The following is a 19,774-nucleotide window of genomic DNA, read 5'->3' as shown; positions in this document are numbered from 1 at the left end:
TGGGAACGCTAACCCAGGGCTGAGCTGGGGGAACCTCAACATGAAGCTAAGCTCCCTGAGGGTGCCCCATGAACCCTGGACTTTAAACCTCACAACACACATGTTCTTTCTTTAAAAGCCTCTCAGCTGTGTCCTAATCTCGATGAACCCCACCTTCATCTCTGGTGACTAAACATCAGCTCTTCCCGTTTCGTTTCCTCAGCAGGAAGTTGCTCAGAGAGTGGCCTTATTTCTGGGAACTCAGAAACTTATGTCTCCAGTGCTTCAATTTTCATATGATAATTTCATATGATAATTTCCGTCATCTCTTACACACTTGCTCCTCTGTTTCCAAATCTCATATTTTTTTTTCTTAAAGCAGCAGCTCCAAATACCAGCATCCCAGAGCTTTCTATAACCTGGGCCTCCTGGCTTTGTACAAACTATCAGAGCTTAGCTGAGAGAAGTACTCGTCAAAAAAAAAAAAAAAAAAATCGTTTTTTTTTTTCAAGAAAAATTGCTTTATTGTTTTTTGTGGTCATACAAGTAATACAAGTTTACTGCAAAAAATTAATAAAATTGGAAAATTCAGAAAAGTATCAAGACCATTCATAATGCTATAATCAAACACACCCACTGAAAACATTTAAGTCTTCCAGGAACCAACCATTACAAAATGAAATTAAAGAAACCATGCTAAGTAGCATAACATAGAAACAAATATCTCAGAATGACAGGACAAAAGATATGAAAGACCTATTTAGGGAGAAATCATAAAACTTAGTTACAGAGTCATAAAAGAAGACTTAAATTAATGGAGAGACACTCCAAGTTCATGGATTGGGATTCTCAAAGTTATATAGATGTCATTCTTCCTCAACTAATTTATGTAATTCCAATCAAATGCCTCCTCACAGTTTGCGTGAAACTTTACAAATTGAGTGTAAAATTCACAGAGAAATAGGAATTACAAGAGGAAAGGACAAGAGAAGCCATGAATTTTGAGAAAAAGACAAGAGTTTTCTAAAAGATATTAAGAATTATTTTAAGACAAGATAGTATTAACTCAAGAATACAAAAATAGACCAATGAAACAGAAGAGTCCAGAAACAGACTCACATATGTGAGTTCTATTTACATATCAGAGGGCCTCACAGAACATGACGGGGAGTATGGTTCTTTCAACAAATGCTGTTTGGATAACTGGGCATCCACGTAGAACTAGAACTGGACCCCTACCTCACACTGTATACAAATAAATGCCTTTTGTTGCTTGTGTTTTGGTATTATCTCCAAGAACTCACTGCCAAATCCAATGTCATGAAGATTTCCTCCTATGTTTTCTTCTAGGAGTTTAACAGGTTCAGGTCTTACATTTAACTCTTTAATCCATTTTGAATTGATTTTTATGTGTGGTGTAAAATGAGGGTCCAATTTCATTCGTTTGCTTGTGGATATCCAATTTTCCCAACACCATTTGTTGAAGAACTATCCTGATTCCATGGTGTGTTCTTGGTGAACACGCAGAGCACAGTCAACAAAAGCAAACCCAGCCAAGCGAGACTGCCTCCAACGAAAAAGCTTCTGCACAGAAAATGAAACAGTCAATAGAGTCAAAAAGCAACCTATGGAAAGGGAGAACATATTTGCAAACCATAAACCAGATAAGGGGTTTATTTCTAAAATAAATTTATCATTTATTTATATAAATGATATTTCTATCATTTTAGAAATAACTAATAGAACTCAATTATTTATTGAATTCCTACAACTTAATAGCAAAAAACACCCAAAAAACAAAACAAAACAAAAAAAAACCAACAAAAGGACAACTAATAAATAACCCTATTAAAAATGGGCCAAGCACTTAAATAGACATTTCTCCAAAGAAGATATACAAATGGCCAATGGGTACATGAAAAGACGCTCAAGAGCCCTAATCATCCGGGAAAGGCAAGTCAAAACCATGAGCTATCACCTCGCACCTGTTAGAATGGGTTTTATACACACACGTTGGTGAGGATGTGGAGAAAAGGAAACCCTTATACGCTGTTGGTGCGAATTCAAAACGGTGCAGCCACTATGGAAAACAGTATGGAGGTTCCTCAAAAAATTAAAGAGTACTACTATATGATCTATGTGGCTTTTCAGTTAAGCAACTAATTACTAATTGAATTAATCTAGTGATGACTGCAAATGGTTTACAACCCTGAAACTCTCTCAGAAGACAACACTGTGGATTATCCACATGGTAAAATGAAACGCAGCCATTACACGTGATGCCAAAATTCTCCTCTTAGCATGGAGTGCCAATCTACGATAAATGTGACAAAGCAGAGAACGAAACTGGATAGGGAGCAGAATCCCATTTTCATAAAAACTGCATACACAGGGAGACAGGTAGAGTCAGAGAAAAGGCTGAAGAGACAGGCCCCAAATTTTAACAGGTGAGAGGAAGTGACTGGGGGAGTGATTTTCGTTTTTTCCCCCAATTATTTCTTCATATTTCTAATGTTAAATAACCAAATATTTTCATGTAGGAAGAAGTTTCTGCTCACAGATCCCTGGAAGCTGGAAGCTCAGCCCGTCACACAGGACCCCGTAAGAAAGCTCCAGGGCTGTTCATGAGGCAGAGAAAGCGAGGGGAAAATATGGGCAGGAAGTTTTGTCATAGTTTTTGTGGCAGAGGCAAGGCAAAGCACGGTACGTAGGCTTAGGATTGGCTAGTTAGAATAATCACAGTGGGCTCTAGCACGGAGGGGCTGTCCCCCAGTTGTCTGGGACCTGGCCCTGGGGTTTGTAGGGCAAGTGGATTGATGCCCAGAAGGTTGAGTCCTAGGAAAGCTGATAAAGGAGTCGGCTCGGGATTGTCTAGTTTGCGTATGGAAAGTGAACTCTCCGTGAGCTATTTGGTTCAGCTCTCTTCTGCCGGGGAGGGGACTCTGCCTGGCGTTTGTTGTGGCTGTGGAAGGATCCAGGGTGCTGCCCCTAATCACGGAGCTGACAGGTCTTGCGAGCACAAGTTATCCAGTTCTCTGCGCTGCCTTCTTAGAACTGAAAAAGTAAAGCACATGATCACAATGGAGAGCTGGTCGCGCCACCTTGGTCACGGGTCTCAGTGAGCATTTCTGGTGGACACTGCGACATGCCTCATGGATCCTCCTCAAGGAAGGACGAGCCAGTCCCAGCTGCCACAGAGGCTGTCAGCCAGCGGACTTCATTGGTCCGCGGCACAGAGCCCCTCGCTCGTGGCCAGTCCCTTCCTGAGTTGCCCGCTTTTGTTCAGTGACTAATCCACGCCGGATATAAAGGCCTGACCACTTCAGACTGCTGTAGGACTACTCTGAAGGCCATTGGAGCCCCGGGGCTCCCCGGGGGAGAGGGCGAGGGTGGGGGGGGTTGGCTGATACTGTCATCGCAGCTGGACTTCTCCCCATTCTGGCGCCTGCTCCCTTCCCCTCAGTTCCACAGGTGCTGCTTCCAGGGGTTCTGTCCCGAAACATCCTGCACGCTACACTCCCTTCCACAGTCTGCTTCCCAGGGGACGCACCTATGACTTCATCAATCCCCCAGCGTGAGAAAGACCCCCTACCCTGAAAGTGGAAAGATCCCAGTTCAGGAATTTCTGCCCCTCCTTCGCTGTGTGACATGATCACTGTCACTCAGCTGCTCTGAGTCTCCCGTTTGTTTGTCACATGATGTGAGGGGGTGCAAGGTGGGCTGTTTACCCAGTGGTCCACCGACTTTGAATCCCAGCTCTACCCCTCCCTAGCTGAATGCCTGGAGCAGGTGGCTTCACCTCTCTGAGTCTCCTTTTTTCGTCTATAAGATGGGAGTAGAAAGCCTATCTCACAGGGTGTTATGAGGCTTTAATAAAATAATGTGTGTAAAAGGGCTTAGGACAGAACCTGAGCCCAAAGCAAATATTCAATAAGCGGTGTTTGTTGTTGTTATCCTTAGGGGAATGAGCCAACTGCAGCTGTGAAAAAAGTGACCTCAAGCCAAGGCAGCATTAATTAAAGACTGAACTTGGAAGAAAAGATGTAAAAATTCTAGGAACCCTCTGCCTGGGGTCAAAATGACTGTCGACTATGAAGCCTAGCCTGACACTATATGAATGTGAGGCGATTTCTTTGGAAACAATGGTTTCCAGCTACATGCCTCAAGCTGTGTGGAGGGCTGGGGGAAGGACCACAGGGAGGAGGAAGCAGAGGGTCTCACCTGTATGTCCCAGGCGTCCACTGGAGACCCATCCTGATTCTTAAAGCATGGGCAACTCAGCCAGGCTTCAGCCTCCTGTGCCAGGCGCTGCCAGCGACGGCGGTCTCCACCACCAACATTTCCTGTGGGGTCAGCTGGGTCCAGAATCACAGGCCTGAAGAGCAACATGGAGAGGGGGAGAGGTGAGAAGCTGGACTGTGTCTAGAGGGTCTAGATGTTCCTGGAAGAGCAAAACACAAGGCTGGGGTAGGATGGGACTCAGGGCTGGAGGAGGGGCACAGCAGGGGCTGCTCCCGCGGGCGTGGCCCTCAGTGCCCGGCTCAGTGGTGGGCAGTGAGCCCAGGAAAACAAGCCTTGCACTTGGACCTTACAGTCCTGAGTTTCTTTTCTTTTCTTTTTTTTTTTAATTAAAGTTTATTGGGGTGACAATTGTTAGCAAAGTGACGTAGGTTTCAGTGCACAATTCTGTAATACATCATCTATGTATCACATTGTATGTTCACCACCCAGACAGACCTGAGTTTCAATCTCACCTCCACCTTTTATTCGTGGTGTGCCCTTGGGTAGGTCACGTGACCTTTCTAAGCCTCACTTTCCTCCTCTGTGAAACGGGGAGAACTGAACATGCCAGCCTCTAAGGATGTAGTATGAAGATTGAGACAAGGCACGTGAAATGCTCAGCACAGTACTTGGAACATAATAAAGGGTCAGTTATAATGATCATTTTTACTATTATATTAGAATGTGTTCCTCTTAAAGCAAGCTTTTAATCCTTGGGAGCAATTATTATTATTGCTGTAGCTGTTATTTTAGATCACATTTCCTCTTATTCCACTCATTTTCGGTTAAGATTTGGGCAAGCTCTTTACTTCTCAGAACGTTCGTTTACTCCTCTATAAAGTGGTTAGCATGGTGCTTGCCTCACAGGGTTGGAGGCTGTTGTTTAAATCAGATGGCAGTAGGACAGCACTTAGCACAGGGATTGACCACTGCAGATAATCAATAAACATGGAACCCTCCTACTTCCTCATTTCCAAGGCACCGGAGATGTATGCAGGGGTCCATCTATGTGGCGGGAGGGGGCTAAGCCCTGTGGGGATAGAGTACCTGGGTCTCTCGAGCTGCTTCATCAGGTAGTGACAAATGACAGGATTTTCAAAGTTGTAATACTTTGGCCAGTAGATCCAAAGTTGCTGGTAGTCCCGGACTAATTCCAAGACGGTCTTAAATCCCTGAGCCATGTTGAATTCTAGTTTCTTGCTTCCACGCTCCCAAGCATAGACTGTCAGGAGCTCCAGGGCATACTGTGGTGGCAGGGACTCCCTACATTTCTCCTTAAACTGAGAAGAGGAAAAACAACCAGAAAAATGAGTTTATCCAGCTTTGTGTAAAGCACGTTTCCCATGGGCCTCATCCAGCCGACCGCTTAGTTTTGTAAATAGTTTTCTTGAAGCAAAGTCACGACCATTCATTTATGTATACAAGTAGTCTACGGCTGCTTTCATGCTACAAAGACAGAGTTGAATAGTTGGACAGAGACCGTGTGACCCACAAAGTCTAAAATATATACTACCTAGCCATTTATGGAAAAAATTCACTGACCCCTGATCAAGGGCTTGGGCTTTGGATTCTGACTGATGTGGGTTTGAATCCTGACTCCGCCATTGTCTGATTCTGGGCAGACAACTCTTGTGGCCTCATTTTTCTCATCTGCCAAGTGAGTGGTAATAATAGCACCTACCTCATAAGGATATTATGAAAATTAACTGAGAGGAAGCACTTGCAGTGTTCCTAAGTTCCTTATAGAAGTGAACAAAATTCCCTCTGGAGGAAGATATATAATCAAAAGCTCAAATGATTTCACAAACGATTTCAAGTACAATGACCAGGACAGACAACTGGTTTCTCACTAGTGACCCTGGAAGATGAAATGGTGTATCCAATGTACTGAAATGAGCACCAATCTAGTGAAAATACCCATCAACAATGAAGGTAATATTAAAATATTTTCAGACAGACAAACATTGAGAGAGTTTACCATCAGAAGACTGTCACCAAAGAAATCTTAAAGGACGTACTTCAGAGAGAAGGAAATTGATCCCAGATGGAAGGTTAGAGATGTAGGAAAGAACTGATGGTGAAGAAAGTGGTAAATATGTGGGTAGATTAAATGAACATATGCTTTCAGGTACTTGAAAATATAGAGACTTGAAATACACAACAAAATAAGCATGTAAGTTGGAGGTAATGGTGATGGTGGTTAGTGGAGTTAAAGTATTGTAAGGTTCCTGTATTATTTTAGAGAAGGAAGGAGAGAGAGAGAGAGAGAGAGAGAGAGAGAGAGAGAGAGAGAGAGAGAGAGAGGAAAGAAGGAAGGAAAGAGGGAGGAAGGAGACAATACTTTGCAGGACTCTCTTGCTCGTTGTAAAACAACTAGTATTTCTGGCTTCTTTCCACTAATTATCAGTAGCATTTTTGTCCCCATCACCATAGTTACCCAAAATGTTCTCATGAATTTTCAATATGTCCTTGGGGGCAGTGTTATGCTTGTTAACAACTACTTTTGAAAGTTCAAAAATACTCAGGTTCCAGGATCAAAATTCCTGGAACAGCAAACTGAGATGTCTAGCAGATACATGATTATCTTGCTTTTAAAGTAGGAAGGTTATCCTTAATTACTTTCTTTCACTTATGCATCCCTCCAAAAATATACAGAATGCTTATTCTATATCAGGCAAACGCCTGCGTCAGAAGACCCAAAGCCAACTTTTCATTCTGTTACTTACTAGCTGAAAGAGCCATCTGACTCTTAGTTTCTCTTCCTGTAAAATGGGTTTAATAGCAATACTGACCCTTATCCGGCTCACAGAGTCACCACGAAGATTAAAGAAAATATAGGACATTGAAAAGTAAACAGAAACGCATTATCTCATCCACGAAAGATTAAAAGTGATGAGCCTGGCACAGGCTAAGCACGTGATACATGTTTGCTTTTCTGATGTGTGCTTTTGTGGGGGCTCAGGGAAGTCACATTTATTAGGACCAACTCTATGCTAGGCACTGTGTTATGTGCTTTTCTGTTGCTATGCCATTTTACTGTTTGCAAATGAGAAAACAGGAAGCACAGAGAGAAGACAGCAAAGAAGTGAACAGAAGGGGTGTGTGTGTGTGTGTGTGTGTGTGTGTGTGTGTGTGTGTGTGACACAATTAAGGAAGACCCATGGTTCTGGCCAGAGTACCTGGAAGGATGGAGTTGCCATTTCCTGAGATAGGAAAGACCAGGGGACCCAGATACCCTGGACCTACTGGCACCTGCGAGCTCCCCCTTCCTTCCTCCCCTCCTCCCTTTCTACCTCTCCCCTTTTGCTTCCTCTCAACTTCTCCCTCCTTGTTCCTGTACACTCTCCTCCTCCTTCCTCTATCCCTCCTTCTCCCTCATCTCCCTCCACCTGGGGTCTGGACCGACAGCCGTACCTTTTTGTACCAGTGCTTGACTAGACGGATGAGGCTCTTGAGTTTGGTTGGACGCTGCCTCAGGAAAGCTCGCTGCAGCTCTGTGAAGCAGGTGGAGAACTCACCCTCTTTCTTCAGATGTTCACACTCTTGGATGAGATCAACGTAGATTTGGGGGTTAGGTATGTAGTCTTCCGTCACCTGACCTGTTAGGGAGGAATCCATCATTGTAAGGTGTCAGTGGTTCTCTGAGGTTCTTTTAGTTGCTCTGGGGAGACAGGCTCACAGGGGGCAGTGGAAAGGGCAGCAGGCTTAGAGCCAGGGGGCCCGAGGGCCATCCCCAGTCCCTCCTTCTCCCATCTCCACTGCCATCACACTGTCCACACCACCTTCCTCTCTCGCCTGGACTATGGCGATGCCTTCTTGCTGGTTCCTGTACAGCCAATTCTCAACCTAGCACCCAGAGATGCTCTTTAAAATCTGATCACGCCACTTCTTGTTTCCCCTGACTTCTAGGATAAAATCGAAGTCCCCATGGTGGCCTATGAGGTTTGGTGTCATCTGTCTCCTGCCACCTCTCCCTTCTCACCTCCCAATTTGTTCCACTTGCACTTACTCCCCTGGCCTTTTCTCTCTTCCTCAAATTTGCCAAGCTCATTCCTGTCTCAGGGCCTTTGCACTTGCTGCTTCCTTTTCCTGGAACGCCCAGATCTTCCCATGGTTGGCTCCTTCTCATCCCATGGGCTTAGGCTCAGATGTCACCCCCTCATCACCCTGTCTGAAAAAAACCTCCAACCACCATCACATTGTTTAATTTTTGTCACAGCAAGTATCACTGTATTCATGTTGTTTATATGTTTATTGTCTTGCTCCGGGAGAGAGTTTCCTTGTCTGGCTCATTCACAGCCATAGACTAGGGCCCAGCACACAGTAGGTGCTCAATGGATAATCTGTTGTTATGGCCGTTGTTGGGTGTTTCTGTCCTCATCTATTTCCCACACTACAGTCAGGGCCATCCTAAAACACACATCTGAGTATGTTACTTCCTCGCTTGCCACCTTCCATGGCTCTGCACTGTGTTCGGGAGGAATGCATCCCCCAGCTTACAGGCTTCTGCAGCGGTCCTGGCTCATTTCTCAGTCATTTGCCCTTTGCCCTCTCCCCTCCATTCACCCTCCATCCTGTAGTTCCCCCGCTACACAGCGATTTTTTCCAACCTCTAGGCCTCTGCCTATGCTGTTCCCTCTGCCTGTTGTGCCCTTTCTCTCCGTCTCTCCCTCCTATTATTTTGGTATCCATTGTTCCCTAGCACCCAACACAGGACATGGCAACCAGGAGATATTCCCAAACTTTTTCATTTCCCAGTGCCTCCAGAGTTTCAATGTTTTTCTCCCGGGTCCCCTAGGCCAAAAGAAACCCCTAACAGTTCTGTTAATTAAGTAGCTCAGTCTGTACAACTTAATAATAGCAGTTTGCATGGTATCAGACAGATGTCGCTGTTTCCCTCAGCAATTTAAAATCTAAACTATCCCAACTCACCCCTGACAGTTCACTGGGGTGTGCTGGGGTGCCTTGGTGTACAGCTGGGGCCCTCACAGTTTTGAACACCCACTATGTGCCAGGCCTTGTGTAAGAGTTGAATGTAGGTGATCGTTTCATACTTAAAATAATAGTATGATGCGGCTAGTGTGTTTTGACCAGTTTCGCTAATGTGGGACGTGCGCCTCTAAGAGGTTACGCTTCCCATCCAATGCTCCTGCACACTATCCATGGATTCCAACCCTCGGTGTAAGTTTGATGAGGTTTTCTCATGCTTTGAGTAAAAGACGAAATTAACATATTGACTTCATGCCAGATCTAGGCTGCCTCATTTTGAGAAAGATAAAACACTTTGCCACAAGCAGACCTGGTTAGTAAGCCTGGCAAGCTTACTCAGAAATGTCTTGCTCCCAAATTGTGCCAGTTTGTTGTTTAATGTCACTCCTGTGGCTGCTGAGACTCTTGCTCCAGGACAGATTCTAAGATCTCCTGCCCACTTGGTAGGGATGCCCTGTTTGGGGAAGACTCCTGCAGTGGGAGATTTCTTCTCAGAGATATGAAAAGAGAGAGAAAAGAAGTGCTGACATAGGACAGGGGCTGAAACCCCACATGTCTGGGGGTGCTTACCCAGGACATCAAAGGCGGGCAGTACATCAAATTCCACCCCATCGTGGATCCTGGGGGACTTGAGCACAAAGCCAAGTGCACGGGGGTTCGCCCATCCATGATTCTGGACCTCAAACTCTATGGCAAATTTTTCGTCTCTTTGACAGGCTTCCAGCTGTTTCCTGATTTCCTGGATGAACTCTCCTCTGCGATCAAACTGCTCCTGAAAACTTCTGAGGTGGCTGAGGAAGACGACGAGGTCAGCATCAGAGTGGCCTCTGATGGTCGTGCCTTTGCCTGAGGAGCCGCCCTAAAACAGACGAGGAGAATGAGAACTCATGTTTATTGAGAGGAGCCGCCCTAAATAAAGCGATGGGAGCAATCACTAACATCCTGGAGCCCCCCCAGCGGTTCTGAGTGCATTCACAGTCTTAACTCCTGTAATGCTCCCAAGGGCTCTGTAATTTAGGTGCTATGACCGTTAGTCCGCACCGATGGCTAAACAGATACTCAGAGAGATTATACATCAGTCCAACTGCATAGCTCGTAGGGGGCAGGGATGCAATTCAAATCCTGGCTGCCTTGTTCTAGAGTCTGTGTTCTTTGCTGCCTGGCCTTTACTATCTTATTATGTGCTATAGATTGGCCCAGGCTGGGTGGTTTACCTAATCGGCATAGCTCTATAAGGTATTGGGAATTATGAATGAGGACACTGCGGTGAAGAGAGGTTAAGTGACTTGCTCAAGGTTTCACAACCAGTAGCTGCTATCTGCTTTCAAAACAACTTAGACTCTTTAAAAAAAAATATTAAATTTATGGGGGATTACGTTGGTTGATAACATTATATAAATTTCAGGTGTACAACTTTATAATAGAGTATACATCTGTATACTCTATTGCGTGCTCACCACCCAAAGGTGACCTGCTTGATTCACCTTGTATCTGACCCCCTGTCTTCATCCTGCCCCCAACCCCCACTCCCCTCTGGTAACCTCCCTTCTGTCAAAACTAATACTCTTAATCAGCTCGTGATACTGTAGAAACGTTAAGTCCCCAGCCTGGCCATTAATGAGCACATTGTTGATCAGAGCTGGACCTCAGTTTCCCTATCTCTGAAATGGACGTGGCCTGTGACGGTGGTTCATGAACTTCGCCTGGGCATTTATTAAAAAATTGCAGGCATAGAACCTCACCCGAGTCTATTTTCACGAGCAGTGATCATAATTTTGGTATGGATAAATCAGAAACCGCCAGTCCCAAAGGCCTCAACCGTTTGCTCTTGCGTTCTCCGTGCGAGCCTTTGCCCGTTCAGTTACCCGTTCCCCAGCCTGGTAGGCGGGCTCACCTTCACGACTTTGGACACCCGGACGGAGTGGGAGGCATGTTGAAAACACTTCTCCTTCAGGAAACTGCAGATAATGTCGATGGCTTGTTTGACCTGTAAACGGAAACGCGTGTCTGGTAGCAGCTGGTCTTCGATGAACTTGTCCAAGTTCCTGGCTGGGATATTGCAGAGCTCCATGGTGACACTGGGGCAGAGATAGGAGAGAGCCAGCGGCCAGCCGCCAGCCGCACAGCTCTCTCTAGGAAACTGTCAGCCTATCTCTCTCCTGCTGCCTGAGTCGAGTTACTGTTGGTTTCGTTTCCTGGGAAGGGAGGAGCTATGTCCTCAGATCCTTGCTGCTTAGCAAATCAAGCGCTCCTGAAATTTCGGAGGAGCACCTCCTCTCTGCTCTCCCAGGCTGTTCTTCCACTTTCCGAAACTTACTCTCTGTCTTTAACATCAGGCCTTTCTTCAGACTGTCCTCTGAATATGTTGCTTTGTAAGTCCCATTAGTACCTCCCCCAATAGAAATCATAATTCAAAACCGATTTTTGGTTTTTTTCTACCTGTATTTTTTTTTTGGTTGGTGTTGGTGCTGACAAAATCGTTTTATAGTCTCCTGCGATCTTTACAGCAGTACATGCATATTGCAAAAAGACCAAAAAAAAGTCAGAAAAATCAAGAAGCATAGAAACCCATCCGTAACCCTAAACCTCAAAGACTACCACTATAAACATTGTGGTATAGACCTTTTCAGATGTTTTTCTAGGTTAACACACATACCTACACACAAACATTCATGGTTCTCTTTTCTTTTTTTTCCAATGGCACCACACTATACTTTTTTTCTTTTGAATCATAGACTTTATTTCTTGTAGCAGTTTGAGGTTGACAGAAAAATTGAACAGCAAGTACAGAGTTCCCATGTGTCTCTTCTCCTTCCACCATAATTTCCCCAATTACTTAACGTTGGCACATGTGACAAATGATGAATTGATATTGATACATTATTAACTAAAACCCATCGTGTCCATTAGGTTCACTCTCGGTGAACCTGACCTGTGTGTTTGCCCAATGCGTAATGTCATGTATCCACCATTACAAAATCATACAAAACGGTTTCACGGCTCTAAAAATCCCTTTGCTCCACTTCTCCATCCGCTTCCGTTTAGATTTTTCTTCTCTTCTAATATGCGCGTTCAGTGCCAAAAGATTCTCTCCAAGTACTGCTTTCATTGCATCCTGCTGCATCCCGCAATTTTAATTGGTTGTTTTTCCATCGTCAGTTAGTGCGAAATAGTTTTAATTCCTCTTGAGAATTCTTTGACCCACGTGTTAGAAGTGTGTTATTTAATCTCCTAATATTTGGGAATTTCCCAGAGAGCTTTCTTTTTTTTTAAGATTTTTTTTTTTTATTGGGAAAGGGGAAACAGGACTTTTTCTTAGTTTGTGGAGGGCGCAGCTCAGCGCCAGGTCCCATTGCCGCTGTTAGGTGCAAGGCGTGCAGCCCACCATCCCTTGCGGGAGTCGAGGAGGCAAACCGGCAACCTTGTGGTTGAGAGCCCACTGGCCCATGTGGGAATCGAACCAGCCCCCTTCGGTATTAGGAGCGCGGACCTCAAACTACCTGAGCCACCGGGCAGGCCCCCGAGAGCTTTCTTTATTTTATTGAGTTCTTATTCAGTTCTATTGTGGTAGAGAGCACACTTTGATGATATGTGTCCTTTGGAATGTGTTAAGGTGTATTTTATGGCCCAGAATGTGGTCAGTCTTGGTGAATGTCTCATGTGAGGTTGAGAAGACTGTGTGCTCTCTTCCTATTGGATGGAGTAGTATGCAGATGCCAATTAGCTATCTTTCTTAACCAGCTCATCAATTAATTGGCACTCCTCACTCCTGTATAACATGGTGACTTATGATCAAGGCAAAATGTAAGCACGGAGTGGCCATCTGTCTACGGAACATTCACTTTGCCCACCAGTTGGATCGTATGTATATAAAAGATTCTGTTTGCTCCCAAATGCCTTTATGGCAATTGTACTTGCTAATGAAATGTATATTTTTGACTAAATACAGGGGGTGCCAAAGCAATGTATATACATTTTAAGAAAGGAAAAAACGGTATTAAAATTGTAATACTCAATATACACCGATAACAAAAGATGAATACAAGTCATGGGTATACATTGCTTTGGCACCCCGGGTATATATAAATAGATCCAACATAAATGCAAAAGAGATCTGGCCTGGGGCCGGCCTGGTGGCTCAGGCGGTTAGAGCTCCGTGCTCCTAACTCCGAAGGCTGCCAGTTCGATTCCCACATGGGCCAGGGGGCTCTCAACCACAAGGTTGCCGGTTCAACTCCCGCAAAAGATGGCGGGCTGCACCCCCTGCAACTAGTAACAGCAACTAGACCTGGAGCTGAGTTGCGTCCTCCACAACTAAGACTGAAAGGACAAACAACTTGACTTGTAAAAAGAAAAGTCCTGGAAGTACACACTGTTCCCCAGTGAAGTCCTATTCCCCTTCCCCAATAAAATCTTAAGGAAAAAAAGAAAGAGATCTGTCCTTAGAAAACCAACATTGACTTTGGACAGAAGCCATCGTTTCAGAAGACATTGCCTAGAATCAGGTAAGAATTAGGTAACTATAAAAGGCTGAGGAAATAATTAGAAAACTCCAGCTTTTGCAGGTGGCTTCAACTTCTTGTTCTCTTTAAAGAAACAGGAACAGGAAACTTTGAGATGGCTCATCCTCGTGTGTTTTGTACAAGACAGACGTGCAGGATTCCAGTCAGGGTCCTGCCCTCAGCAAAGAGGTCTAGGTTTTTCTTAGACAACTGGGAAATTAAGGCACATTTGTGGGCCCTGGCAATCACGTTAGAGGATTATGATACTCTGACGTCCTGCCATGAAGCATCACAGGGGCAAGTGACTTGCCCAAGATCCTTCAGTGACATTGGGCCCGAGCCCAGAGCGAGCAAAATACACCTCTTAGGCGCATGCACGGCAGTGCGTGTTTCCATGGCGTTGGGATGTACTGTTTAACTTTATTATGCCAACGCCCCTGGCATATCTGATTGAGCTGAGGAGAGGCCAGCCCAGTGGGTCCCAGAGCACTGATTAATCCACTTGGCCGTGGTCCCAGCTTATATTGCTTTCACCGAGAACCACCAGCCCCTTGATCTCCCCCGCTTCCCTGGGCCTCACCTTTGTCAGTCCTGATAGGAGACTACACCTTGGTACCTTGGTCTCCATTTTCCAGGGGAGGAAACTGAGACTCAGCAAGGTTAGTTTCCAGAGCTAGAAAGTGAGTCAGGATCTGAATGCTGGACACGAATGGGTTAAAAAGCTGTGCTGTTTTGGTCTGGTGCTTTTGACCCCACCATATTGCCTCTTGTATCTCAGGGGAGGCTGGGGGTGGGGAGGGGGGTAGAAATTAGCCAAGTCAGGTGTCCCGATAATTCTGAAAACTTTCCTCGTGTATATTCATCTCTGCTTCTTTGGCAGGTCCCCATGCCTGGGGAAGGAGATCAACCATTTTAGAGATGGAAATTAGGATTCTCTTCACCGGCCCGTGATCACTGATGGTGGCTGCCTGGAATGCTGTGGTGAATAGGATTCAGTGGCCGCTAGTAGGCTCTGTGGGAAAGCTACCATATTGATTAGTGAAGTCTGCCATGCATGAGTGCTAGGAAAGAGAGTGGCAACAAGTGTCTCCTGCCATTCCTGGGAGCCTGTATGGCCCTAATTGGCACCTTTTTCCACCTGGTGGCAGCTAGCTGAGTTGTAGCAAAAATAAGACTTTAAGGCAGTGGTTTGCAAAGTCATGCCGGAAGCAGAAAGCACAGACGTCAACCAGGAAATTTTCAAATATATACCTTGTCCTCAGGACACAGCAGATCTGATGGGAGTGGGGAAGGGGTGGGGAGGCCACAGGTGGTTTGAAAAAGAGAAACCTCCCCAGGTGATTCTAATACAATGACTCATGCCCCAACATCCAGACCTGCCCTTTTGGGGGTAAGAAAAGGAAATGGTCCCTAACTTGGCCTAGAAGAGACGTTTCTGTTGGATGGAACTGACAGCTCTTTCTGGGAAGTAACCATCATTCCTGATAAATTGACTAAGTACTTTTGGGATCGATTACAGTGCGATTAAGAATCCGTCTGGGACATTCGCTACCTATTCAGCTCCCTTTGAGAATCTCAAGCGAGGGGCCGTCTGTGAAGCCTCATTGCAGGGTGGAAGATGCTAGAATACAAAGGAGGTGTTCGATGATCCACATCTGTGTTAATCAGTGTGTTAAGAGCACTGCACAGCTCCCTTTCCTGGTACTGCTGCCATGAGACGTTGGATGTGCCATTCCCTTCTCTGAGCTTTGGGTTATTTAACTGTCAAATAAATGTGCTGATTGAACTAGGCGCTGGATCAACTCTACCATCTCTTTCAGCCTTGACATTGTCTGATTCTATAACCACTTGGGACTTTTCCGCAAGGTTGGGGCAGGAGGCAGTAGATGAGGATGCCTGTTGGGTGGGCACCAGCAAAAAGCACTCTTCTAAGAGGGTGTGGGCTCAGCCAAGTTGCCTTCAGCCTATCTGCCCAAGACGAAATCCACCAGAAAGCAAACTCCACGTGGGCAGAGAGACCACACCTTCCTGTTCACCTCCATATCCCCTGGGGCTGGAACATAGTAGAAGCTCATTAAATACTGACCGTCCAGGTAGCCTCATGAATCCTGGTGGAGAGCAAGAACTTCCAGAAACCAGAAAGGAAGAATGAAGGCCACCAGTTTTCCTGGATATTGCTACTTTATTTTTGGCTACATCATCACAAAGAAAGGTGGTTGGACGGTTCTGCATGCACCGAAGGGTGTGTCTTCTAGGCAGGGAGACAGTTATGTTTGTAGGAAGCGGAGAGAGCGAGTGCCCAGGCTGCTGGCATTGCGAGCTTGCCGCGTGCTGATTCCAGTGCTAATACCAGCGTCAGGCGTGGGCGACGCAGCCAGCATGCTTTCTCCTAAGGGCAAACCTTGGAAAGGAGGTGGGCTGAGAATGGGTGCCCAGGGGACTGACGGGGAGAGAGGGGTCAGGAGGCAAGATGGCCGCTCAGGAGCTGCAGGCCATCTTGGGGAACTTGATGTTTAGAAAATGGTTATTCAAGGCCAGAAATCAGTGACTTTCAATGAGAGATGGGGGTGGAGCACACTGAAAGAGAAGGTTAGAAGGTGTGTGTTTGGAAAAAGTGAGAGTTTGTCCATCTGATGATGGCTATAGGTAATGGGATGGGGGAAGAAGGAGGCAGGGGAGGGTTGGACAGAGAGGGTGATTTTCACAGGGAAAGACTTCATGGAAGTTGGGAAAAACCAAGCCTTTCTCAACATGGCACTGAAGAATGCTCCAACCCAACTTCAAATTTATGTTTGTCCTCATTGCCTTTTGTTCCTTAATTTTTCTTTCTTTTTTTTTTTTTTTTTAAGGAAAAAGACTGATTCATGATGGAACAAAAGGTTTTGACATCAGGGCCTGTCAGTCTCTAAAGTTTTAGATCCCTGATGATGGCATTTTGTTCATCTGATACACTTGGTGAAGGGATTGTAAGAGATAGGAGAGACGGAGAGATTGAGACAGAGAGATTGAGGGGTTTCTGAGGGAGAAACGGTGCGAGAGTCAAAGGAGCAGAGAATCAGGGTCTGCGATGGGTCCGAGCTTCATTTAACTAAGAGCACAGCACGTGAGGCCCCCCTCGGACCCAGAGCTCTGGTTTCTAAATACCCTCAGTGCCCACTTGGGGAGGCCGGGGCAAGGAGGCCCCTCAGTGGGGCATCTACACAGCCTGTGGGACGCCACCATGCACCGGGGACACACCAGCAGCCCACCTGACCCCCAGGCCACCTGGCTCTGCCAACAGGAGAAGGGGGTGGTTTGAACAAGCGCCGGCCTAAGTGGAATTTCAGAGTTTTGCCAGTTTCTCAGCGTTTGCTGGTCAGGCTGGTGAGGAGGTGAGGGCGGAAGGCTGTGTTAGGAGATTTTTTGCTTTTGCTATGTGACCCCCTTAGAGAGGGAGAGAGGAGAAGGGGAGAGAGACGGGAGCAGAGAGAAGAGGTGAGAAGGTGAAAAGGGGAGTCTGGTGTGGTGTCAGGGACAGGAAAGGGAAAAAGGAGGAGAGAGAAGCAGGGATGGTGGGGGATGGTAGAGAACTGGTGTTTTTTTTTTTGCTAGTAAGCAAACAGGTGATGTCCTGAAGAGGGGGTTACTGAGTCCCTTTGTGTATTCTACGTGTCTATTTCTTGAAGCATTTGGGAGCTGGGAGACTCTGTCCCTAGTCCCCAGGGATTTTGAACATGGTGGCGTTTTCCTGGCAATTGGGGTATATACGTGGAAAGGTGGTGGGAAACTGGGAGCTCTATTTCTGCCCCAAGACAAGGTCCTCACAGCCTTGTCAGGTCTGTAGACCACTGAGGTGACACACAGACAGCAGACACGACACAGTAAATACTAGCTGTGTATGTGTGCATCTGCTCAAGGCCAGGAGGGTCTACAAAACAGTCCTACGTGCTGCAGAACGTTTGGAATTACCCCAACTGGAAGGTGGTTACATGAACACCCTCCTAGTAAAAGTCTCCCCACCCCTATCCTTACTGCCCCATCCTGGGGGGACCAGACCCGGGCTGTGCTCAGGGCCCGCGTCCCAGCCTCACGGAAGGAGGAGAAGGTCTTTGGCGGCAGTGCCCACAGTGAGGGGGAGACCTCCAGGGCAGGCATGGGAGGGTGGCGGGGGGTGGCGTGGGGAGGTGTAGAGAAGAAACACCAGAGTGCACTGGGCTGCCGGGCCGGCTGGGGAGGGGGCGCGGTGACCAGGGCAGCGGGTGGGGCATGGAGGTGGGGACTTGGCACCATCCTAATCGCTGGACACGTGGTTCTCGTTCTGTAGCTGGTGCCAGCGCTCAATCTTCTTGTCCTTGTTTTTCAGACACTCATACCAGTGTTTTAAGCGCTCTCCTTTGGCCGAGATCCCCAGCTGGCAGCCTCCTGGATGACAAGGGAAGATAGGGACACCGGTCAGCATGGAGGGACGCGTGGGGCTCTCATCTGGACTCAAATGTCTAGGTGGGGAAAAACTGCCACCAAGCAGTGACCACCCCCCCCCCTTCCCTCTCCTCCAGTGACCTGGGATCCGTTCTCTATGGAAGGTGGTTAGGATATTATTACTACTGGGCTTTTCTACTCAAGAACCTTTGGTGGCTCCCTACTATAGCACCAACTCATAACTTCACTGTCTACTTTGGGAGACCTTCTACAAATCACCACTCACTCCCGGCAACGTATCTCCCACAACCGTTGGGAAGGCATCACCTGTTTCCAAAGAGTGCGTTTCCTCACGCTGCTCAGTCCTGCCTCCACACCTTTGCTCAAGCAGTGTCCCTTGCCTGGAGTTCCCTCCCTGTTCCATCTTTAATGACTGTTCTCCCTCCTTATTTGGGAGGTGGGGGGAACTAGGAAAATTAGAACCTTCATCCTGGACATGCAAATAGGTTTAGGAGACTTCCTTTGCACCCTATTTTCTGCAGAGCCACGGACCCCACTCTCCTGTGATTTAAACATTCCACTGGAGGTGATCTGTTCAGCAGATAACCAGTGATGACCCATTCTTCCCAGCTTTTTAGGCCCTTTCATCTACAGGCATTCCCTAATTGAATCCAAATCAGGACCGTGGGTCCCGACTTCACATTTGGACCATGTGGTTGCCGAGAGAAACGAGGGGCACTCACCCTCCTGCAGCCCTGGGGAAGGGTCTCCTCTCCTGGGAGGACAGAGGATGGGCTTTCTTTTGGGAGCTGGGAGCACTCACCGATGTAATCGTTGGACTTGCCAATGTCATAGTCCCAGACTGAGATGTCCAGTGACTTCTTCGCCAAGTCACTATGTTTGATGTCATAGAAGAACTCCTGGATATGAGAGAGCAGGACATGTGAGTGGGAGGGTCCCAGAGCCTTTGGCATTAGAGCTAAGAGGCTAAATCCTAGGGATTCATGGGTTAAAGGGAGGCCCTGGAACTGGGCATTCTGGGAGCAAGGGGGCCTTCCCACTCTGAGCCTCTTCCTCAGGTCCAACAATTCCCTTTCAACAATCATTCTGTGTAACAAAGTCCCTCAAGCCCTGACATTCTCTTCTCAATGACTCTCTGTTTGCAATTGGAAAGGCTAGTGGGGTTTTTCTTTTTTTCCTTTTTTTTAATGGAAGTTTATTGGGATGACAATGACTTGTCATCCCAATAAATGACTTAGGTTTCAGGTATACAATTCTGTAATACATCATCTATATATCACATTGTGTGCTCACCACCCAGAGTCAGTTCTCCTTCCATCACCATATATTTGATCCCATTTACCCTCATCTACCACCCGCCTTCCCGGTTTTTCTAAGAGAGCCAGTCCTGGTTACATTTCCTGGAAGGCAGATAGCCATGAACTCAGTCCTTCCATTCTGGCAGCTTCTAAAGTACGTTTTCCCCTGTTTCCATCATTTAGAGATTAAAGGGAGATGAGGGGACTGAGACTGACACGAGGGAGAAGAGCTTATGTTTCTAGACCATCTGATTTTAAAAATAACTTTTCTGCCTAATATTAAAATTCATCCATTGCTAAACAAGG

The 19,774-nt window shown here is 46.4% G+C and overlaps 2 protein-coding genes across 14 annotated transcripts in view; both read right to left on the bottom strand.

Annotated features, from left to right (window-relative positions):
- Positions 1-487: 487 nt before the first annotated feature.
- OAS1 (2'-5'-oligoadenylate synthetase 1) lies at positions 488-11,417 on the bottom strand. The gene is made up of 6 exons (XM_081037680.1): positions 11,144-11,417; positions 9,820-10,108; positions 7,675-7,859; positions 5,308-5,540; positions 4,201-4,354; positions 488-3,033 (listed from the first exon to the last, which is right to left on the bottom strand). Exons 1-6 carry the CDS (start codon positions 11,318-11,320, stop codon positions 3,028-3,030), a joined length of 1,044 nt encoding a protein of 347 aa, XP_080893806.1. The 5' UTR covers positions 11,321-11,417; the 3' UTR covers positions 488-3,027.
- Positions 11,418-15,923: 4,506 nt separating this feature from the next.
- The window catches only part of RPH3A (rabphilin 3A), a 218,049-nt gene continuing 214,198 nt past the window's right edge, over positions 15,924-19,774 (bottom strand). For all 13 annotated transcript variants that reach the window (XM_081036958.1, XM_081036949.1, XM_081036951.1 and 10 more), the window contains 2 exons: positions 18,973-19,069; positions 15,924-18,152 (listed from right to left, as the gene is read on the bottom strand). In XM_081036958.1, coding sequence (XP_080893084.1) covers positions 18,022-18,152; positions 18,973-19,069 — 228 coding nt within the window. In that variant the 3' untranslated portion in view covers positions 15,924-18,021. The remainder of the gene's footprint in view (positions 18,153-18,972; positions 19,070-19,774) is intronic.

Source organism: Rhinolophus hipposideros (genome assembly GCF_964194185.1).
Source record: "Rhinolophus hipposideros genome assembly, chromosome: 24".
In the NCBI taxonomy this organism is placed as follows: Eukaryota; Metazoa; Chordata; class Mammalia; order Chiroptera; family Rhinolophidae; genus Rhinolophus; species Rhinolophus hipposideros.
Note: the sequence above shows the minus strand (reverse complement) of the source record. Positions and strands in the feature narration are given on the sequence as shown.